Source organism: Propithecus coquereli, unplaced genomic scaffold (assembly GCF_000956105.1).
Source record: "Propithecus coquereli isolate 6110/MARCELLA unplaced genomic scaffold, Pcoq_1.0 Scaffold20, whole genome shotgun sequence".
NCBI lineage: Eukaryota > Metazoa > Chordata > Mammalia > Primates > Indriidae > Propithecus > Propithecus coquereli.
Window position 1 is genome coordinate 12,029,647 of NW_012144967.1, and position 22,865 is coordinate 12,052,511.

Genomic DNA, 22,865 nt, shown 5'->3' on the forward strand with positions numbered 1-22,865 from the left:
CTAGCGCTGGCGGTAGCAGTAGACACCATAGGAGGAGGTCTGGGGGTCTGGGAAGCCGAAGCTTCGGACGCCAGCCTCCGGGGGCCCACAGTTGGGACGAGGGTGAGCCACAGGGTAGCGGACGCTGCCATCTGCCAGCCAGCCAGCATCACAGCGGTCCAGGCCGTGGAACTTCCAGGCGGCAAAGAGCTGTCCCACCTTGGCGATCTGGGCGCCATCTTCCCAGCAGGCCTCCGTCGCCTCCGCCAGGGTCAGCTTCTCAGGGTGCTCCAGGTAGTACACTCGCCCTGGGGGAAGCGGGCGTGAGTGCCGGGCAGTGCAGGGACGGCCGGGGAGGACAGCGGGGCCTGCAGCAAGGCCAGCCCCAGCGACCTGAAAACTGTCTCAGCCCAGGGAACTGTCATGCTGTGAGCATCTGCAGTGGACACTCCTGGGGACAATTCCCGGTCCTCGCCCTCTCCCTGAGAGCACCACCCACCTGCCACAGCACGGAGGTCCCTCTAGTCGTGTCTGTCCTCACCCAGCCCCCTTCCCTATTTGCACCCTGGAGGGCACCCCACCTAGGCTGGACCAGTCAGTCTCTCACCTGTTCAGTTTTACTGAGCGCCTACTATGTGCCAGGCACTTTTCTAAGTGCTTAGAATATGGCACCAAACCAATTTCTGCTTTTACTTGTTTATCTGCCTATGAAATGGGCTGCTTCATGAGGACAGACTGTGTTTTATTTGTCTGTGATGCCTCCAAGCCTAGTCTAGGCACTCAGAAAATGTCTGACGAATGGATAAACCAATGATCGGCCTGAAGCGGCAGCCACAAAGCACTCGAAACTCAGACGCACGTTGCCCCGAGACACGCCGGTGCTCCAGGCCTCCAGGTGCTGGTGCCAGCAAGGCAGGCAGAGGGGTCCAGACACTGCCCTTTCACAGGTCCCCAATGGCCACCAAACCCACAGGCCTGCACCCAGCCATTCCACTCACCCTTGAGGGCCGTGGCGAAGCAGAACACGTCGTAGCGGTGCAGGCGGCGGTGGCGCTGGCCGTAGCTACGCACGCCAGGCGCCAGGCCCAGGCCGCCACAGGGCTGCCGGGGCAGCGTGATGGGGTACTGCACCGAGGCGTCCTGCAGCCAGCCCGCGTTGCACCAGTCCAGGCCCTCCTCCCAGGCCCGGAAGAGCTGCTCAAAGGACGCCACCACCGCGTCCTGCTCCTCGCAGGCCTGCTGGGCCTCGTGGAAGTTCAGCTGGTAGCGCCCCTGGGGGGGCTGGTAGGGGAAGACCACACCTGGGGAGAGGAAAGAGGAGCTTGGAGGGGTGGGCGGGGCCCGGCTGGCTGGATATGCTCCCCACAACACACGCACACACACGCACGCACACACACACATGCACACACACATGCACGCGCACGCACACACATGCACACACGCACGCGCGCACACGCACGCACACATACACACATGCACGCACACACACGCACGCGTACACACACACACCCTGTCCCTCAGACAAGCTCAGCGAACCTCTGATCTCCTGTCCATTGCCCAAGTCCAAGGCAGAGCCTGTATCTGCTTGTCACGTCCCTCCCAGACGTGGGCCAGCACACAGCACTACCCAGAAAACATTTATTAAGGTAATTAATTAATCAGTCAGCTAATGTCCTTGGCTATAGAGCGGGAATGATACCTAATTCACAGGGCTGTCACAAGAGCTGCCAAGAGAATGTGCTATTGTCTACAGAAGACAGGCACGGGCCTTGGGCCCAAGAGGCCAGGCTTGGCTCCCAGCTCCCCTCGCAATCGCGGAAACCTGGTCATATGCCTTACTCTGCACGTGCAAGCTTCTAGAACGCAAGGAACTTTCCCTGTGTGACAGACGATTTTCGGGGCAAGAAAGGTGGTAAAGGGCCCTTAAATACAGGAGGCTCAAGGTCAGGGAGGTCTGGTCCCTCCTGGTGGCCAGGATTTAATAGGGGCCACAGGCTCCCCGCAAAAGTTACCATTCATGCTTGAAATTTTACTATAATAAAAAGCACTTCAAACATCCAAGATCCAGTCCCTTCCAAGTTAGGTGAAGCCTTAAGGAGTGGGGGTGACCCTAGCGGCCTGGGAAGGGACACTGCTTGGCTGGAGTTGTTTACCAAAGTCCTTAGACTCTCCTCCCTGTGGCCAGGGACCTGAGAATATATTTAGCCCCAAACTTCCCACCTCACTGGGGCAGGAAGCCGGGCCCCTGGGCAAAGCCGGGTTGAAGGGGCAGAGAAGCCCTGCCAGTCACTTGCCGCCTCCACGTGTGTTTGCAGGGGATTATTTTCTGCCTGGGCCCACCCTGGCCCTAACCCTTACAGCCCCAGGAACGGGGCGAGGGCTCCCTGTTTCTCTAGGCGGCCCCTGCAGACCCCTGACAAATGACTCCCGCAGGCTCTCTCCCGTCCCTCTGCCACCAGGAATGAGGAATGTGGCCCCTCTGAGCCACCACCTACGCCACTGGCAAGGCGGATACCGCGGGCAAAGACGGAGGAAACATTTCCAGACCCAGGCTTCATCCTCATCATCTCTGCGGGAGGGAAAGGAGGGGCTGTCATTCCCCATTTTACACCTGAAAGGTCTGGAGCTCCAAGGGGCCACGGCTGGGGAATTAGGTTATGCTCCTCCGCCCAGAGCCGCCCCCTGCAGGCCTGGGAGGTCCGGAGCCCCAGCCCCATCCTAGAGACGGAGAAGGTTAAAAAGCCATTTAGAGATCTCTCACAGGGGCCCCCACACAAGATACGGCTTGCAGGGTCTGGCGGGTTTTGTTTTTTTTTAAACAGGAGACGTTTACATGAAAATCCAGAGGTCTCCATAAAAAGATAAGCTTCTCTTGTCAAATCAGGAAATCTGGCAGCTCTGGGCCTGCCCTCTGGCGTGGCATCATCCGGCAACCCGGGCCTGAGTGGGTGGCTGCCTGTGGCCAGGGCCAGGGCTCAGCTGTGCACTCGGTCTTCACGCTCCCCGTCATCTCACACGGGGCCTGCTCCATTCGTTCGTGTTGCCTGCCAACCCTGCTCAAATCTCAGCTCTGTCTCTGATAAGCTGTGGGGCCAGCTCCCCTTTTCCTCTCTCCCTGGATGGCATGTGAATGAGGGGGAGCAGAGGGGAGCAAATTCTGGCGGCTGACTGCCTGGGTTCAAACCCCAGCTGTGCTATTTGCAAGCTGTGTGACCTTAGGTAAGTTACTTGACCTCTCTGGCCCTCATTTTCCTCATCCTTAAAATGGAGGTGGTAATAAGAGCAGCTTCTACGTGGGCTTGTTTTGAGGATTAAATGCATTTCTGTGTCTGAAGCACAAAGGTCTGGGTGCTTTCTCAGAGCCCCTCCCCTCTGCTCTCAGGTCGCAGAGTCAGCCAGTCCCAGTCGGGGTCTCACCCCGAAGCTCCAGCTCCACCAGGCCACTCTCGTCCTCCAGCCCATCAATGACCTCGCAGCGGTAGCGCCCATAGTCCTCCAGCCGCAGGTCCCGGATCTCCAGCGAGACTTCACGCTCCTTGTCCCGTCGCAGGTGCACCCGGCCTCGGTAGTCCCCGAAGGAGCGGAGCTTCAGCCCGATGGCCACCAGCACGTCCTGCTCCGGGGCCCCGTTCTCCAGCAGCTTCCACCATTTGACGCGCACGGGCCTTGGGGAGACCAGGGCCGGCTCGTAGTGGTAGCGGCAGGGCAGGGTCACACTGGCCCCTCGGTAGGTGAACAGGGTCTCCTCAGGCGTCTCTACCACCAGCTTCACGCCGTTGAAGAGGCCTGGGGGGACAGGTGGGGTGCACATGGGGGCCGACTGCAGCGTGTCTACACCCCTCAGGGGCCGCCCTACACCTTCAGCCCCAGCCCCCTCCAGGCTCAGCTGTTACAGATTGCGAAAGTGGCCACCATGCTCCGCCCCTCCCTGTAGCCCCACGCTCTACAGTGTGACTTTGCATCTCCTTCCATCAGAGGGTGACATTTGTTTCCCTGCCCCCTTGAATCTGCGCTGGCCTTGCCACTTGCTTTGACCAAATGAATGCAGTGGAAATGACTATTCGTTGTGCCTCTTCTGAGCCTACGTCCCAAGAGGCCTTGCTGCTTCCACTCTCTCCCTTAGGACCTTGCCAGCCACATGAGCACATGCCTGGCTCGCCTGCTGGAGAACGAGAGACCACAGGGGACAGAGGCCATCCTAGAGCACCTAGCCCCCAGCTGACCTGCCAACCAGCTATAGGTGCATCTGCAAGACCAGGGGAAATGGAGCCCACTCCAAATGCTGACCCTCAAGATCATGAGCTAAACAAGTGGCCGTTATCTTTGACCACTAAGTTTTGGGGTGGTTGGTTACGCATCAAAAGCTAACTGATATGGCAGGTAACAAGAGCCCCTCCACGTGAGGTGGGTGGCAGGGACGAGGGGCCCTGGCTCAGGTCCCCCAGTCTCCTTCCCTACCACACTGGCCACAGGGGACCACAGCCTCAAGTCCAACTGTCCACCATGATTCTTCCCAAATACCTAGCAACCCTGGTGAGCTAAGACCAGAACTTCTAGAAGACACTATACTCAGGGCTCAGAGTTACCAATAAACACAGAATCAGACATGCAACAAAAGAATCAATTTATGGGCTAAGGCTACCTCATCTTTAACTTGGGACCCCTACAGGGACCTAACGATCTCGTTCTCTTGGGTCTGGACTTCAAGACTTGCTTGAGGTGCATGAGGTGGGGGCAGGGGGTGGCGTGAGGGGTCAGCAGGAGTTAGACAGGGAGGTTCCCTGCAGAGGATCTCGGCTGAAAAACAGCTGTACCCAACCGGCCCAACTCCCTAGTTCGAAGGGTGGCCCCTGGGCCAGCAGCAGCATCACAAGGAACTTGCTAGAAATGCATATTCCTGGGCCTTGCTGAATCAGAAACTCTGGGGTGGGGCCAGTGATTGGTGTTTTAAAGTCTTCTTCCAAGGGACTCTGAAGCTCACTCGATTTGGAGCAGCCCTGCTCTGGAGAGGCAGTAGGGACAGAGGTTTGGGACTGCGGGCAGAAGCGGGCACTCCAGGCGTGCATCTTGGCTCCACCTTTTCCCAGCGTGTGATCTAGGAAGGTCAAGCCTCGGCCTCCTCCTGTGTAGAATGGGCCAGTAACGGTAGCTGCAGAGCTAACAGTAGCTGTGGTGAGGTCAAATCAGATAAGGCAGGACACCTGGCACACAGAAAGTGCCCAATGGGTATGAGTCAGGACTGTCACGCAGCAGTGACTTCCTTTTGTGTTCCCCAACTCTGTGTCTGAAGCTTAAACTTGAATAAAATGGAAAAGTACAACCACACAACAAAATCTTAGTATCTCCGTATGACAAAATACTATACACACTATACAGCCACATAAAGTAACCTGGTATGTGTATATTCACTCATTTACTTAGAAAAAGGTTTGTATTCTACGAGGTGAGAAGGGAAGTAAAAAACCATATGTATAGCATGAGCTGGTTTTGTTACAGAAAGTTTTCTTAATTGTGTATGAAAGGTTGGAAAGATACACAGGTTGAATATCCCTTATCTGAAGTAGTTAGGATCAGAAGTGTTTAACATTTCAGATTTTTTCAGATTTTGGAATATTTGCATTATACTTTGCTGAGCATCCCTGATCCAAAAATCCAAAATCTGAAATGCTCCAATGAGCATTTCCTTTAAGTGCCATGTTGGCACCTAAAATGTTTCAGATTTGGGATTTCAGGATTTGGGATGCTTAACCTGTACCTAAAAAGTAAGCAGGCGTTCGTTCCTCTGGGCGAGGGAATTATGTGTGATTGGCTGGCATACATTCAGGGACTGAAGGGAAAGAGGAAAATGAACCGTTAGCCTGGTGGTCTGGTAGAATCATGGGTGAGGAGTTGTGGGGAAGCTTGTTTTTAAATCTCCTGGAATCTCATTAAAGTCATGCTTGTACAGTAAAATAAATTCTGGAGAATACGAGTATGGTAGGCTAAATAATGTTCTCCAAAACATCCAGCTCCTAATCCCTGGAACCTGGGACCGTTACGTTATATGGCAAAATGGGCATTGCAGATGGGGTTAAACTAAGGGTCTGGCAATGGGCAGAGTATCCTGGATTTTCCAGCCAGGTCCTAAATGCAAGCACAGGTTCCTTTGCAGAAGGAGGCAGAGGGAGATTTGACTACAAAAGAGGGGAAGGTCATGTGTCCACAGAGGCAGAGATTAGGGTGACACGGCTATAAGCCAAGGAATGCGGGAAGCCACCGGAAACCAGAAGAGGCAAGGCAAAAACAGAGTCCTCCCTGAGCCTCCCAGGGAGCACAGTCTTTCGAACACCTTGATTTCTACCTGGTGAAAGAAGTGATTTTGGACTTCTGGCGTCCAGAACTGCGAGAGCATACATTTCTGTTTCCAGCCAGCGAGTTTCTGGCAGTTTGTTACAGCAGCCCTGGGAGACTAATAAAAAGCGGGGAGAGTCTCCCGCAGGCACAACCACCTACCCAAAGGGAGAGGGCAAGGCGAGAGACACCCAGCCCCGCCGCGCGGCTCATGTCTCGTCTCCAGGCCAGGCTGTGAGCTCTTCATGGCAGGGGCTGGGTATTATTCACCTTTTAATTCCTTCCACGAACAAACCTCAGCTCGTATTCTTAATAACTGTGGGGCAAGGGCAACTGGCTCAACTCTCTGAGCCTCAGTTTCCTCATCTGCAAGATGGGATCATAATATTAATAGCATCTATCTTCAGGGCTGCAAGAGCAGCCAGCGTTAGTTCAGCCTGATCTGCAGCCACACTGCCCTGGTTGTTGAACACTTTTATTCTCACTCTTGCCCACAGCAGAGTTTTTGTAAGGATTATATGCGATAATGTACGTAAGGCATCTAGAAGCATGTCTCACCCATGCCAGGTGCACAATAACTGCTAATGAAAAAGTCCCCTGCCCAAGGCCACACCACTACTAAGAGGCAGAATTATAAGATTCAAATTCATGTCTCTTTGACCCCAAATCCCCTTCCCACTGGAGAGACCAGGGGAGATCGCATTTAAGCTGGATCTTAAAAAATTGGCAGGACTTCGGGGAAAGTATAAAAAGCCTAAGTGAATCTGGCTCCATGTCCAAGGGGCTGGCGAACAGGATAACTAAACCATCTCTTCCTCTCATCTCAGAGCACGGCTGGGCCACTACGCAGGCCCAGATAGGAAAGGGGGATGTTACGCCATGCCCCGTCCCTCGTCTCAGCCTGGCAGCTGCATGTCACAGCAGGAGCCCAGGGAGGTTTTGATCACCCAGCGCAGCAAAGAACCAAGCCCAAGAGGCCGCCCACCTTCTCCATGGCCGTTGCCGGGGTCCCGGCCGTTGGAGTAGTAGAAGCCGTTGTAGAAGGGCAGCCCGGAGACGCCGGGAAGCAGGAGCACCAGGCCCAGGAGCAGCAGGCCCATCGCGTCATGCACAGCCACAGCGCCAGGGTGTCCCGGACAAGGCTGGGCCCCAGGGCCAACTGGGGAGAGGAAGAAAACAAGGCAGTCAGAGAAGCCTGGCTGCAGGGCCCGGACCCCTGTGTTCCAGCATCCGCTCACCCGCTCACCCGCAGCTCACTGAGGAGCATGGTCCACGTGCCAGGCAGCGTTCCCAGAGCTGGGAAGACAGCAGTGACAAGCTGGACGGGTTCCTGCCCTCGGGGCTGCACCCCCAGACAGATGGGCCATGAGCACATGCACAAACCGTAAGAGCCCTTAGCAGGCAGCAAAAGACTACGGAGGAAATTAGGCAGGACGGTACAACAGTGTCAGCATTTTTCAAGCCATGGTTTGAATTTGAAAGGCTGTATTTCTTAATGAAACCAAGTAGACTAGACCAGAATAGAAAACCTCAGGGCGCACTGCATGTTTAGTGAAGATAAGTCCTGCACTGTGAAATCTTTGTTTCAGTCCAGAAATGTCTGTGGGGGTGCGGTAGGGGGTCACAATGTGAAATTTCTTTCTTACTCTGGGTCAAGGTCAAAAGGAATTTTTTAACACCCTGCTAGAGCCCTTCTGGGGGTGCTGTTCCAGTTTGGGTGGATACTCAAAATAGGCAGCCGGCCCCTGGACTACAGTTTGCTGATTTTTAAAAATATGGTATTAAAATATTATGTCTTGAATACTAAGATTTTTGGCAAACCCCTTCCTCCTCCACCTAAATTTCACACCCAAAGCCAGTGCCTCATTCATCTCGCCCCAGTCCCCTCTCCCCGGCCATGTACTGAGTGCTGTCAATACCCAAAAGACTGGGTCACTCCTGGCAGGAGCTCGGTCCAGGGCAGGGCAGAGTCACAGCAGGCAGTCACGATGCTGTGTGGTGAGCACAAAGCTGGGGCACAGAAAAGGAGCATGGACACGAGACTGAAGGCACAGGCGTTCGCCGGGTGGAAGGGGACCGACGGGTTTCCCCAGCGGGGGCACAGCCACTGCAAAGGTGCAGAGACCAGCAAGAGCACACGGGGCTGGGAGCATGCTGGATGTCCTCCATTGGTCCCCCCAGACTCCAGGTCCAGTGTCTGCCCTTCTCTGCTGTGCACTGATCCCTGTGGGTCACTTGTCCTGGGCCCTCTGGGGTCCTCTCGTTTCTAGCTGGCTTCAGCCAACGGGAGGCACCCACAGAAGATGGGCAGAGGGAGGCGAGAGAAGACAGCGTGTCTCCTCCCTGCTCCCTGCCCTCCAGTGCCTCTGCCACAGCGTCTGCTGCTGCTCGTCTCTGCGTCCCCCGACCTCCTTGCTCGGTCCCTGCACCCTACTCTCTAGAAGTCATCCCTTCATTAAAGTCTCTTTATTGGAACCATCTGGTTCCAATTCTGCTTCCTGCCAAGACCCCAACTGCTCTGGAGAAGAGGAGATGACTGGGTCACCAGGGCCGGTGTCTGGAGGCCTTGAGTGTCAGGCCCAGAAGCCTGTCCCTTGTCCCAAAGGTCCTGGGGTGCCGGTGATGGCTCTAAGCAGAGAAGTCACAGGATCAGACTCACACCTTAGAAACATCCCTCTGGGGGCTGAGCGGAAGGTGGACCTGGGAGTAGCAAGACCAGAGTGACAGCAGGCATTTGCAAATATAACTAAGATTATCAGATAACAACATGGAAGAATGCTTAGGGTGTAATTTAAAATAGGCAAAGGAGAACACACAATTGCCACCCTGCTGGGACTGCAAGTCTGTGGTCTTACAAACGCCTGTGTGCAGGATCCAGGAGGGGAGGGCACGCTGTAAAGAAAGAGGGAGGGAAGGAAGCAAGGAAGGAGGGAGAAAGAAAAACAAAACACTGCCTGTCGGGGTGACGGGGCTAAGGAGGAAAACGTTCTTGTTTCCAGAACAGTCAGGAACTCTTGCTGGAGAGGAGGGGACGGCCATGGAGGAAGCTGAGAGGTAGAACCCACCATTCTCTTAGACATCTTTGCAGAAATCCTGAGGCCCCGACCTGCCGTCTGTGCCGTGCCCTGCAGCCGGGACACGACCCCCTCTGAAGCCTCGCTTCTTCTCCAAGAGGCATTCCCCTCCTGACATCCACAGGGCCTCTTGGCGACATGGACCCGGGCAGCCTAAGCACAAGGGGCAACCTGGTATAGAGTTTGGGAACTGGAAGTTCCGGGTTCAAACCCCGTCTGGGTGACTCTGGGCAAGTTTCCTCGGTTGTGAAATGTTGATGGCAAAACCCACCCTGGCATATTTCTCACCAACATATTCTAGTTCTCTCCTGTAATAACAGAGTTCTATAGGTGCATGACAAAGGCTGTATTTCCAACCCCTCTAGCAGCCAGGAAAGCCATGTGACTCCGCTCTGGCCAAAGGCAGTGAGCAGCAGTAATAATGTACCATGTCCAGGTCTTGTGGTTAAAACAAGTAAGGATGCCTTTCCCTGGTATTCTTCCCCCAGCCTGCTGGCAACCACAGTGCCAGATTAGACTCAGAGATGGAAACCGTGCACTGAATGGCAGAGCTTCCCCTCATCCCTGGGCCTCCTCCACGGCACTGTCCCATGAGAAAGAAACATAGTCCTATTGTATTTAAGCCACCACATTTTGAGCCTCTTTTGGAAATAGATTAGCCTCACTTGGCCTAACAAATACACTCACTTCACGGGGTCGCCATGATCAACAGAAAAGTATTAACGACTGACTTTAATGAGCACTTACTGTCTCATTCGATCCCTTCCACAAGCCCTAGAGCTGGGACCTATTCATATCCCCATTTTACAGATGGGGAAACCAAGGCACAGAGAATGAAGTAATCTGCTTAAGGTCATTCAGCGAGGAAGTGGCAGAGCCAGGATTTGAACCCATTCCAGCTCCAAAGCCTGGAACCACAGTGCCAAGTCCAGGGAGGTGACTGTGTAGAGCACACAGCTCAGGGCCTGGCACAGAGCAAATCCTGGTAGGAGTCATCTTCCCTTCCCTTCCTTCTGGCTGCACGTTTGGAACCAGAAGTTTGGGGGGAAGTGGAACAAGAACTTGTCGATGTTGATGGAGAGATGGATGTCCCGGGGTCTACCTCATCCTTGGGCACCCAGAGCGTCCCTGAACGGCGGGGCACCCAGCCTCTACCTGCAATGTTCCCAGCCTCTGCAGCGGCTCATCTGACACACATGCTCCCCAGTGAGAAAGGGCTTTCTGGGAACGAACATAGGCAGCCATTTCTGCCACAAAGTGAGATCCGTATCCCTGGGGGGAAAAATGTGCACTTTTGCAAAACCATGCATTAAAAAAATACCAAGGTTAGGGCGAAATGAAGTTAGGGCAGACTACTCAAAACATATGCAACTTTGTAATCAGAGCACTAACAAAACAAGAACAATCCTAATAGAAAACACCAGCACGGTTAACTCTCGACTGATGTTTGCACCCGGGGCCTCTCTCAGGCCTTTGCAGCCTTCACCGCTGGCAAAGTGCCCCCTCCTTAGACATGTAGGTCCTTGGGGCATTTGATTCCCGTAGAAACCGGATTTACCAAAACTAAAAGTCTGACCGAAGGTGAAATCATCTTCTTCACTCAATTTTTTTAACACAAGGATATGCCTTTGCAATGTCTTCATCTGTTTCCTAATTCTGTCAGAAGATTTTATGTTAAGTTTAAGTTCTCTCAAGCAGCTAACCCAGCCAGGCAAGCTTCCTCACCAAACCTGTCATGTCCTTGAGATGGGATGGTGAAAGCTTGGACAGTGAGAGTTTGGAGAATTGGGGTAGGAAGGGATGCTGCGCTATACAAATCTATTTAGTTCCCGAGTTTCGGACGGTGACTAGCAAGGCTTTGGATAAAGAGCGACAACTGTATGAACACAAAAGAAAGGCACTTCCTGCAGGACTGGCAGCACTTCTCTGAAGGAATTCACGCGTGGCTAAAGCTTGCTCACTGATCGTGAGAAAGCCCCAGACCCTCGAGTGCTGGGAAAATGGCTACTGAGCCGACGCGATTCCATGTTACACCGATGTGTTCCCCCATCGATGAGGTGAGGCCCAGTTCAGAAACACGCACTGAGGAAGAAGACACGCAGCACCTTCTGGTGTCTTCCAGTGAGCTCTGTCCTCCAGAGCCGGAGAGCGTGAGTCTCAGATGTGTCCCTCCCCAGCCTGAGCGACACCAGCCCACACTTACAACCTCCAGCTCGGGCACCACACTTGCTCCCTGGTGTTTAAAGGGCTTCTACATCTAGCAGCTCCCACGATCCTCCCAAGAGCCCCTCGTGGTTAGCAAGGAGAATGTTTTTCCCTCCTCATTTAATCCACAAGTAAACAGAGGCACAGAGACATGAAGCAACCATCCAAAGGTCACGCAGCCAAGAGAGGGTAGAGCCAGGACTCTGTTGAACTCTTGTCAGCCAATCCCCATAACAATCTGTCATATTTAAAGACTGCCTCCCACTTGTCAACGCATTTTCATCAGCCCAATTGCCTGTGGGCCTCCCACTGTCAGAATTTTAATCCCATTGTACAGTCAGGGAAATTGAGGCTCAGAAATGCTAAGATGCTTGCCTCAAGTTACCCAGTCAGATAAAGGAGCTGGGACTTGACCTTCTTCATTCAACCAATAATTTTCATGCATCTACCATGTGCCAGGTATGGTTCTAGGCGCTGGGGACACACAACCGAAGTCCTCGTGGAGTTTATCTTCTAGTGAGAGACACGGTAAACATGACATGTGATATACATGAGGTGAGAGTGAGGCATGTGATAGAGAAACATGAAGCAGGGGAAGCGGGGCTCCTCCCAACAAGGTGGATCAGAAAGGCCCCCCAAGAAGGGCATAGTCCGTGAAGGCACAAGGCTTGAAGATCCGGGAGAGTGAGCATTCCAGGGAGCTTCCAGCAAGTGCAGAGGCTTTTGGCAGGAATGGCTCGGAGGTCAGTGAGGCTGGAGCCTGGGGAGTGAGACGGAGGGTGGCAGGAAATGATGTCCAGGAGGTAGCCAGAGGCCCCCTGATGTAGCACCTTGGACTTTATTCTAAGAAAGGAAGACACTGAAGAGTTTCAGCAGAGGAGTGGCATGAATCTGATTCACAATTTGAAAGGATCATTCTGGATGTCTTCTGACCTCACATCAAATGCATACCCTTATCCCGGCTCCTCCTTCCCAAGCTAAAACTCCTACCAAGTTCTCTCCATCACTCTGGTCCCTCTCCCACCCGGGCACCCCATTTCGCTTACTCTCTGGTTTATTAACACTGCCTCAAATGGAGGGGTGCGATCTGGTCAATACCTCTCTTTGCTGGGTGCTTACCCAGCAGTAATGCAACCTTACCGTGGGGAGGATGTCCAGAAAAACAAAAGGAATTAGGAATAAAAGATCATCCCTATGTCCAAGAGCCACAGCCCAGGAGGAAGCTGGCCCTCCTTTGCCAGCCCTCTTTGAGAGGGGAGCAGCCCACACAGCCCCAGGTGTTGGGTTAGACTCGCTGAGTTTGGATCAAAGCTCTGCCACCTGCTAGCTATGTGACCCTGAGCAAGTCATTCGACCTCTCTGAACAGAAGGTTCCCTCTTTCCAGAGAAGACTAAGGGGAAGAATCTCAGGCGCGGGGGACAAGGACAACCCTGAACACTAAGGCTAATGCACAGAGCAGAGTTCAGCTGGGAGTCGGGTGTGGCAATTGCCACTGAGTTGCTGCCCTGCCCCAGACACACCCCTCACCACTACCACCAAGGGGAGGGGTGGACAAACTCCCCTCCCCTGCCCTGGTCACCCAGCTGCCAGCCCCTTGGGACCACAGAGGTGCCACCAGCTGGAAGGCCCAAGACCAAATCCAGCCCAGTTCCCTCAGCAGTCAGTGGCTCCCCAAATCAGCTGGAGCCTTGCTGGGTGCTCAGACCTGGGCTCAGAATTAGAGCCGGACACAGCTGTGTCCTACTGAGTGACTTTGGGCAAGTTACTCAACCTCTCTCTGCACCATTTCCTCATCGGTAAAAAAGGAAACAACCAGCTCCTCACTAAAGGGCTGTGGTGAGGATGTTATAAGATGAATTACATCCAGTCTCGGACACATAGCAGGTGCTCAACAAATAGCAGCTCATATGTATTGGCAGAAGAACACAGTGGCGAAGATTCCAGGCTCTAGAGTCAGATTGGCAGCCTGGATTTGGTTCTGGCTCCATCCACCTACTCACAAGTCTGCCATTGGGCAAGTCACTGAACCTGTCTGGGCTTCAGTTTCTCCATCTGTAAAATGGGGGTCACAACAATACCAACCAGAAAGCATTTTTGTGAAGGTTAAGGGAGAGAATATCTACACAGCCTCAGAATACTGCCTGGTAGGGAGCAAGCACTCAAAACTGTTACTAATAGCTGTTATTACTCTTGCTAGCAGTTTACAGAGTGAAGTCTCCCATCATCTCAGTGTATCTTTCTCCTCCCCCACTGCCTCCGAGAGAAAGCAGCCAGCATGGCCTTCTCCTCCCAGGTGGGAGAAACTGAGGCCAAGGGAGTGGGGGTGAGCGAACCACCCAAGGCTTTATGTTTGGCAAATATCTGGAGCTTAGAGCAAACCCATGTCTCCTGACAGCCAGCCCTTTGCTTTTCCCAGGCCCACCTGCCTAAGGACCCTGAGCTGAGCCTTGGCTCGGTGGGGAGGTTCACAAGCTCACCTCCTCACCCGGCCACCGCACAAGTCCCCGTACCCCGCAGAGAGCAGCACTGCCCTCCGGGTCTGCCCTGCAGGGCTCCACCAGCTCGGCTCCCGGAGGAATTTGACATCAGTGCCCCTGTTTGGACAGGGCTTTCCAGGCGCCTTTGAAACCCGCGCCCCCGGAAAGCCGGAGCCAGAGGTGTTTCCCACCAGCTTTCCCGGCCGCGCAGAGTCGCGGAAGAGGGGAGTCGCCGCCCCTGCCGCTGACTCCGAGGGCCGGCGCTGGCCCCTGCGGTCCAGACAGGGTCACAGGCTGCCTGCGGCCACTCGGCGAGCCGGCGGCAGGCTGGGATCAAGCGCCCTGCGCTGATTCCTTGCCGGCTGCTCTCGAGCCTCAATTCCTGCCCGAGCGAGCCACCTCCCACCGCGGGCTCTCCCCTCCGCGCTCCCCGCCCCTTCTGGCCTCGCCGTCCCCGGGGATGGACCCTGTGAACCGGGGCCTGGAACCGACGGGCATCCCCTGCGTTTGCCCCGGGGCGGTCAGAGCGGGCCGCGCAGGTTGTCCCCAGCCCCTCCCAGGGTCCCGCAGCCCGCAGCACCCGACAGATGCCCCGGGGCAGAGCCCGGCGCGCCGCGCGCTGTGCCGGAGGCGGCGGGACCAGGACAAGACCAGACGGGAAGCAGCCAAGCGGCCCCGGCGGGAAGCGGGCAGGACCCCGGCGGTGGTCTCGGGGGCCACGGGGTTCCCTCAGGCTCTGCTCCCTGCGAGGGCAAAAGCCCGAGCGAACCCGCAGACTGGAGCAGTTGAGCCAGCGATCCCAGCCCGGCTCTGCCGGCCGCAGCGCCCAGCTCACTCCTCCTGCCCCTTCCCGACCCTGCCGGGTGGCGCGGGACCCGGCAGGAGACCCAAAGCAGGGCGCGAGGAACCGGGCCCGCACAGGGCCCAGGAGCCCAGCGACCCCTGAGCCACGTACCGTCCCCAGGCAGCTCCTCGACGCGGAGCCGTCCCAGTCCCAGGCAGCAGGCGGATTGGGGATCTTGAACCTCCTGGAAGGAAGCCGCGTGCAAACCCCCGCGCTCGCCGGACCAGCCCCTTAAAGGAACACGCGCCCCTCTCCCTCCCGAGGCCTGGGCCCTAAGGGAGGAGTCGCTGTTGACGAGGGCGTGTCTCCGGACTCGGCTGGGGACCACCCCCAGACAGCAGAGGGGCTGGCCGAGCTGCGAAGGGTGTGTCCAGGAGTGGAGGCTGCCACGTCTTTGGGAGAAGGTGAGTGAGGGGTGGAAGAGGAGCGTCTTGCGGGGGAGGGTCCCCTTAGAAAACCTGCTTTACCACAATCGGTGGAACTAAGCAGGGGAGCCGCTCTCCAGCACTCTGGGAGTGGGCTTTGGCCGCCCCCGCCTTTAGGAGAGGGGAGTTCTGTATGCCTGCCCTTCCCCCTCAGAAGGCAAAGGGTGCTGACATCCTCCCGCCCCATCATGAAATCTCCAGCCAGATTCTTAACTCGGTGTCAGGCAGTGATAGTAGGTGCTGACCCCGGTAGGCGGGGCTTGAATGAGTAGCCCTGGGCCCGCAGGAAAGGCACAGGATGCGATGCTCCCGGCAGCCTGCGGGGCAATCAGGCTTCTGACTGGTCCTCAGACAGGGGTGGGCCCCCCTTACGAATCCTGACATCTATCAGCACAGCCATCCAGGCGGCCACCTCTCAGGATGGCTCTGTTTGCACAGGGTGTTTTCTTTTCCGTCCAGACCAACGGGGCCCTGGCCTGGATGGCCCTGTTGTTTTCTCAGCAGAAAAAACTAAGGAGATCTTTCAGCCTCGGCTGGGAGAAGGGTCATAGAGCCACGGAGCCCAGAGCTTCTTCCTAAACATGCCTCACGACCCCCGATGGCAGAGCGTGTGTGTGTGTGTGTGTGTGTGTGTGTGTGTGTGTGTGTGTGTCTATTACATGCAACCTGGAGCAATCAGAGCGCACAGACTGTGAGGATGGGTAACTGCACCTAAAAGGGATGCCAGGCTTGATGGGCAAAGGGAGCCAATAGAGCTTCCTCTGCAGGGAAGAGACGTGTCTGACCACTGAGTGCAGGATGGACTGGGGGGAAATAAACAGGACACAAGGGCCAATTAGAAAACTCTTGCAAGCTTCTCTGACGATGACAGCCAACGTTTTTGAGGCCTCTGGTGGGCCAGGCTTTGCATCAGTACCTCTGAGCATTCTGTCCTTTAATTCCCACAAGGCCATAAAGTCAGCCTTACTATTTCCATTTTACAGATGAACTGAGGCCCAGAGAGGTTAAGCAAATTGCCCGTCACTCGGAGCCAGGATTTGAACTCAGGTTGTCTGACTTGAGGCGTTGAGCGCCTATTCACTCCACCATATCTACATGAGGACAGGAGAGGTAGGGTGAGCAGGTCCCAGCACTGACAGCCACAGGTGTAGGGAGAGCGGTGGACAGCAGGGAGGGTCAGTTAAGCAGGTGGAATCTCAACGCTGGCTCTCTGGACCGCAGTGAAGAAGGAAAAAGTAAATTCACAGAGGTGGCAGTACAAAGCTGTGGACGTGGAGCCAGCCCAGGGAGTGGAGCCCAGGCAGGAGGGGGTCAGGAGTGAGGGGACTCCATCCAGGGTGCCAGGAGAGGGAACTTCAGAAGGCTGTGGCCAACCCGTCCAAGGCTACAAAGCTGAGAAGGGACTGAGAGGTGGCTTAGGCAAGTCCAGAGCCACCTCAGGTCTCCTGGGCCAGGTGGGTGGGGACCTGGTGACCACTGTTCACCAGCCTGCACAGCCAGCCAGCCAATGAGACTGGCCCACAGGAAATACTCGACGTGTGAACGTGGGCAAGTTGGAAGATGAGAAAGAAACTCACGCTTTTGCCTGCTGCAAGTAGAACTCCTAGGTCCGAGCAAGGCTCAGACTACAGTCAGTGACTAGGGAGGCAGAAACATCCCAGAACGGAAGTGCCAGGAAAGATGCTTCTCTCACTGTCTGCGAGTGCCCGGGGCAGACCAGAACAGAGGCTGGGGGTAGGAAATGCTCCCAGGAGGGAGTCCGGAGGCCAGCAACCACCCAGAAAGACTTCCCTCCAAACCCGATCCACACAGCTCCACAGAGCTCAGAAACAGGCAGGAGTGGGCCAAGGGACCCCTTGGGGTGGGAAGTCCCGCAGCCCCAGTTCCTACAAAGACCACCGCCTGGGCCTTTTATTCTGTCCCTGCAGCCCAGAAGCCCTGGCAAAGGCAGCTCTCAGGAAGGAGCGACTTCCAGACTCATTTCCCTGATGTGGCTCCAGCAAAGCCACTCCCTCCCCTTTACAGCCACGGCCCCAGCAGGCCAGTGCCCTGCGCTGCCGCCTCCCGCTGCCCGCCTCCCGACCGCTCCGCCAGCCACTTCTTGATGGGAGGGCGGAGACAGAACCCCTGGAACTTTCCTCCAGCCCTGCAGTGCACATGCCAGCAGCCTCCCGGGAACCAGTGTGCCAGGAGGCCTCATGCCCACTTAACAGAGCCCTGGCCCCTCCTCCCATCGCCCCTGCACCCCGCCCCAGGACCTCTGGCAGCTCCGAAAGCAGCCAGGTTCACTGAGCTTCTGATAGTTTCTCCAGCCCACCACTCCCGCTGCAGACAAAATGGAAATTACCAGGGGAGAAAACCAGAAGTCCCAGCCTGGCCCGCCTTCCTGGCGGGCAGGAGCACAGGCATTCCTGGAGACAGCCGCTGTGCCAGGCAGCAGCTGGGGCCCCAGGGCCAGATGGTTATGGAAGTGGAGGACGCAGGGGAGGAGGTAAAGCCAGGCTTCGAGAACCCACCCCCCCAGTCTCCGTCCTCCTGCTGTCAGCCTGCCTGAAGTAGGGCAGGTGACACAAAGAATGCTGGGCTCAGGGAGGGCTGGCGGTGGGGGTGGGGGAACAGCACCGGCTGGATCCCCTTTCCACGCAGCAATGACGAAGCACAGCAGGAGTTCCGGTGAAGAATATAAATATATTTGGGAGCTGCCTGTGCACCGTGGGGTGAAGAGCCAGCACGGAGGGCCCCGCGCCCACCAGCCTGCCCCCTCCTCCTGACCTGGCTCCTGCGTCTCTCCACAGACCCACCAGCCCCCTTCCATCTTGCTGGGCTCCAGGACGAGGGTCAAGAGAGGTCTCCAGGGAGATAAGGGGAAGTGTCTCGGGGACCAAGCGGCAGTGGCGGGAGTGGCAGCACCGTGGCTGTTATCTCAGCCTGGCGCCTTGGGCCTTCCTCCTGGGAGTGGGAATGTGTGTGGGAGAGGGCTGGGCAGGACACAGAGGCACTTCTCGAGTCAACCCAGAGCCTGGACTCAGGGGTCTGGAGGGTGCAGGGACCCCACACGCCCTATGTCCCCCTTTCCTGTCCACCCCAGACCTACTCGGCTCCTGCAGTGCTGAAGAGAACCGGACGTGTGAGGGCTGGTGGCAGGGGCACGGGGGAGGGGGAGGGGGAGGACGGGGGAGGGAGGGAGGGAGGGGTGACTGCCTGGTGGAGCTGCCTCTGAAAGCTTCCCCTCCCTGTCCCCAGCCCCATTACAATCAGGGAGGGCCGAGGCGGCAGCAGGCTCACAGAAGGCAGGAGGACCAGGGAGGGGCAGGTGGCCTCGGCGGCTCTTCTGGCCACTTGGGCCAGTCCTGCCACTAACAGCCCAGCAGCTCCAGGCGCAGGGTGATGCGGTTGTGCCAGGCTACAGGCAGGATGCGCACCAAGCGAGCCAGGACGGGCGTCTCGAACACGTTCTTCTTGTGGGAGTTGTTGTCCAAGTTGCCAGGGAAGATCTAGAAGCAGGGGCAGTGTCAGGAGGGCCTCAGAGCCAGTCCCCCACCCTCAGAGTGCCAGGCCAGACCCCAGGGAAGTGGGGAGGGAGAGGCGAGGGGAGGGCAGCTGCCCACACGCCCACCTTGCTCTTGCCGGTCCTGGAGTCCTTGACCTCAGTCCATGTCCTGCCATCATTACTGTAGGCCACCTTGTAGGATGCCACATACTGGATACTACCAAAGTCACGGGCCCCCTGGGTGATGACGCCTGTCACCTCCCTCTGGGAGCCCAGGTCGACCTATAGAAGAAAGCAACATTTTCTTTGCTTGAACCATCTCCAGTAAGGTGGACAGAGGCAGACGCCTGGAGCGTGGATTCTAGTTTCAGAAAAGCTACTTGCTTGGCTGAGCCTGTTTCCTCGGCTGTACAATGGGCCGAAATAACACCACCCACTTTGCACACGTGACGTCAGCACGTCACTGCAGTGGAACTCATATTTCCGAGTCTGGGCCCTGGCCAACTCCACACCAGCCCCTGCGTCCGACCTGCACTGGTGTGAGGGGACAGGGATGGGGAGCCACAGCCTGCGGGGCATGCACTGCTCTGGAGGCCCCTCAGGGCTGCCCACGGCCTCACGCTGGTCCTGAACCAACGTGTCCAAAGGCAGGCAGCTCCTCAGGGAACCCAACTCCACAGCGTGCTGCTCAGGGCCCAGAGACGGACCTCTTGCCCCAGTCCCCGGCCACCCCAGAGTGCCTGCCAGCTGCCCCTGGGCGGGCAGTCCCAGGATCCGGGTTGCAGACTCGGCTCACTGCCGGCCAGCAGGTGAGCCCCAGGCAAATCCTCCCCCTGCGCGGACTCAGTTTCCTTATCTATAAAACAAGCTCCAGGTTCCTGTGACACTCTCGTGTTGCCCAGTCTCAATGAAATGCAAGGGCTGTCCCACGGTGGGTTCTCAGACACCGAGTCGGAGAACAGCCACTCTGTGATCGAGGGGAGCGGTCCTGAGACACCTGGGTCAGGTCTCCTTCCTCCCCTTCTCCGTCCCGCCCTGCTGTCGGCGGACTGTGCCTTGTCAACCCTGTGGCAGCCGATGGAAGTGGCTCTACCCCTATGTGCGTGCACGCACACGCACGCACGCACACACACACACACCCTCTCTCCACCTGGGGGCCCCTGGGGGAAGCAGGATCAGGAGGAAGGTGGGGCAGGTCAAAGAGAAAAGCCAAAGAAAAACAAGGCTTTTAAGAAACTCTCTTGGGGAGCAGAAGCCCGGGCTGGTGGGGAGGGCAAAGATCTGGCGGCCCCACCCAATCCCATCCACCGCAGCCCTGCACACCAGGAGGGGCCTGACCCACCTGCAGCCACTCAGAGGCATTGTTGGTCGCGGCGGTCCAGGCGTTGAACTTGCCCTGGTTGTCCAGCCGTGCGTAGAAGGGGTACCAGCCGAAGGCCTGCAAGCCCCAGGTCTTGTAGGTGCTGGAGGCCGTGATCTGCTTGTCAGGGATGGCATGGTCCTTCAGGCCCAGGGGCTCGGAGCATCCTGCCAGCAAGGGGGGCTGTCACCCAGATCTGAGATCACAGCTCCCAGGGTGTGAGTACAAGGCGATGAAGAGGAAGGAACTCTGTGGGTCCTGATTAGCCCCTGGTGTCCTCTTGCACAACAGAAAAAAGCTCCATCTGCTTCCTCTCTGCCTGCCCCACTAGCACCTCTCCTCAGCCAGCTGGGCTCAGTCCCCACGCCCACCCCTCGCTCTCACCCCGGACTTCCCACCCGCCACCCTTCTCCCTCTGAACCAGGGCAACCCCTGCTCCACCACCTCCCAGCCTCCTTCAAAGCCTGACTTGCAAGACACCTCTTCCAAGAAGCCTGCCCTGACCACCTCACTGGGGCAGGACTTCTCCTCCTCTGGACTCCCTGCACTCCCTCCACCAGTCCTGTGCTGCAGCTCCTCCTACATCAATAACCACCTTGCTTATTCGGTGTTTACTCCAGTCATTTAACCTGCCACAGAAAAAACCTGAAGGAGAAATCAGTAACCCCATCGTACAGATGAAGAACCTGAGGCTGAGACATTAAGCATCGTGCTCTCTCACACACACACACACACACACACACACACACACACACGCGCGCGCACACACACACTCCTAACCACCAGGCCACATTGTGACATCATCTCTACCATCCACGCACTCCACCCAGACCACGAAGGCCTGCCTGGTGCTGATCCCGAGATGAACAGGATAACATTCCTGCCCTCTAACAGCTAGAAGTCAGAGAAATCAGAGAACTCCTGGAGCTCAGAAACATTCCTTTATGGTTCTTCCAACAGACCCCCCACTTAGTGTCCCCCAGGGGGCCTTTGTATACTCAACAAATGTTTCTGGGGAGCTGTCACACAGGCCTATGAGGACTGGCCTGTTTTGCACTGGGATCTGCACCTGCACGTGGCCAGAACAGCTGGGATGGGCAGGAGACAAAACTCCAGAGAGGATGATGGGTGTGTCTTCCACCGGGCAGAATCCTCGCCCCGCAACGCAACTGTCTGTCCCTGCGGGGAGCTGAAGGTGGGGGCAGCGGGCCTGGACAGCCACGCGGCCATGCAGAGCAGGCTGTCAAATGGCGCTTCACAGCACTGGCCTCCAGACACTTGCACGCTCGCCACTCAAGACATTTGCCTCCAGGGTGTGCTGGGGGTGCATTTGCCTCCGGGGTATGCTGGGGGTGCCTGTCGATCTGACCATCCCCGTCTGGTGGTGGTGGCTGGCCAGGGAACTCCACCCTCCTCCCACAGACAAGCCACTGGGCTGGGAGCTGGTTGTCCCCTGGCTCCAGGACAGGGGAGGCCTGAGCAGGCTGAAGCCTGGGGCAGCTTTTCAGAGCACACCAATTTGGCAGGCCATCTACAGACCTCCTGCGTCCAGCCGTTCACACCCCCTCACTCTGGGCCTCCCCAGAAGTCAGACAGGTCAAATGCAGCTGGGAGGGCCCCGGGCAGGGGCCAAGGCTCTCAGCTCCAGCACTCTAGGAAGCCCCTTCCCCTCTCCCGGCCTGAGTCTGTCTGTAAAACAAGCTACTAGAGGAGTACTTCTCACAGATCACCTGGGGGTCTTGTTAAAATGAAGATCCTGTTTCAGCAGGTCCAGGGTGGGGCTGGAGGCTGCATCTCTAGGCAGCTCCCAGGTGATGCTGATACTGCTGGTCCGTGGGGCTCCTCACCCACCAAGCTGCCCCTCACACTCTAGCTCCAGCTCCATCCGCCTTCTTTCCATCCTTCAGCAGGCCCCAGGGCCTTTGCACTTACCCAGTCCTCACCTGGAATGCTCTTCCCAAGTTCTTCCCGTGGCTGGCTTTCCATCACTCAAGCTTCTGCTCAGAGGCCATCCCGGCAGAGCAGTCCCGGTACTGGCCCTCCCTTCACCCACTCACCCTCGACACATCACCCTTGCTCTCCTTCAGAGCTCCTTCTGCTCTCTGACCGTCCTTCTACTTGCTCCTTGCCTCAAGTCTACCTCCCCACTGGAATGCAAGTTCCATGAGGTCAAGGATCTCATCAGTATTGTTCCCTAGAGCCAGGTACTCAGGAGGTGCTTAATATATACCTTAACAGATGTCTGTGGAGTTAAACAATCAATTCACCAAGGACACCAAGCCTGCCTGCAAAGAGGAATCGTGGCACGGGACACCCATCTCCCTGTGGGTTCCCGGGTACGCCCAGACCTCAGCCCCAGGCACACACCATGTACACGCACACGCACACGCACACACAGGCACCGGCATTCTCTCCAGTCCACTGGAATGCCTACAGGGACAGGAGTCGCTCCGGACCTTGAGGGAAGCAGACGGGCAGCTTCACCTCTTGGCCGTAAGCGGAGCCAGCGGTGGCGGGATCACGCAGCAACTTTAATAGCCAGAGGCTTCGAGCTAAAACGGCACGTGGCGAGGGACTCCAGAGAGAGAGACAGACTTGGCTCTTTCCTTTACCAGCTGGCTAAATTTCCTTTTAGCAGAAGGCAAGCTCTTTTACTCCCCACTGAAGCAACAGGCCTCAA

The 22,865-nt window shown here is 56.6% G+C and overlaps 2 protein-coding genes across 2 annotated transcripts in view; both read right to left on the minus strand.

Moving 5' to 3' along the window:
- Window positions 1-18,768, minus strand: HAPLN3 (hyaluronan and proteoglycan link protein 3). The gene is made up of 5 exons (XM_012643681.1): window positions 18,758-18,768; window positions 7,295-7,468; window positions 3,397-3,765; window positions 978-1,280; window positions 1-287 (listed from the first exon to the last, which is right to left on the minus strand). The coding sequence occupies exons 2-5, from the start codon at window positions 7,407-7,409 to the stop codon at window positions 1-3; spliced, it is 1,074 nt and encodes a 357-aa protein (XP_012499135.1). The 5' UTR covers window positions 7,410-7,468; window positions 18,758-18,768.
- MFGE8 (milk fat globule-EGF factor 8 protein) overlaps window positions 18,670-22,865 on the minus strand; it is a 12,374-nt gene continuing 8,178 nt past the window's right edge. Inside the window, exons 7-9 of the mRNA XM_012643706.1 lie at window positions 20,168-20,352; window positions 18,952-19,107; window positions 18,670-18,829 (exon numbers count right to left, since the gene is read on the minus strand). Of these exons, the coding sequence (XP_012499160.1) occupies window positions 18,692-18,829; window positions 18,952-19,107; window positions 20,168-20,352 (479 nt within the window). The 3' untranslated portion in view covers window positions 18,670-18,691. The remainder of the gene's footprint in view (window positions 18,830-18,951; window positions 19,108-20,167; window positions 20,353-22,865) is intronic.

Coding starts and splice junctions, on each gene's coding strand:
- HAPLN3 (XM_012643681.1), bottom strand. CDS start 7,409: ATGGGCCTGCTGCTCCTGGGCCTGGTGCTCCTGCTTCCCGGCGTCTCC. Junction 3,766..7,294: donor CGGCAACGGCCATGGAGAAG/GTGGGCGGCCTC, acceptor CTGTCCCCCCAG/GCCTCTTCAACGGCGTGAAG. Junction 1,281..3,396: donor GGTGGAGCTGGAGCTTCGGG/GTGAGACCCCGA, acceptor TCCTCTCCCCAG/GTGTGGTCTTCCCCTACCAG.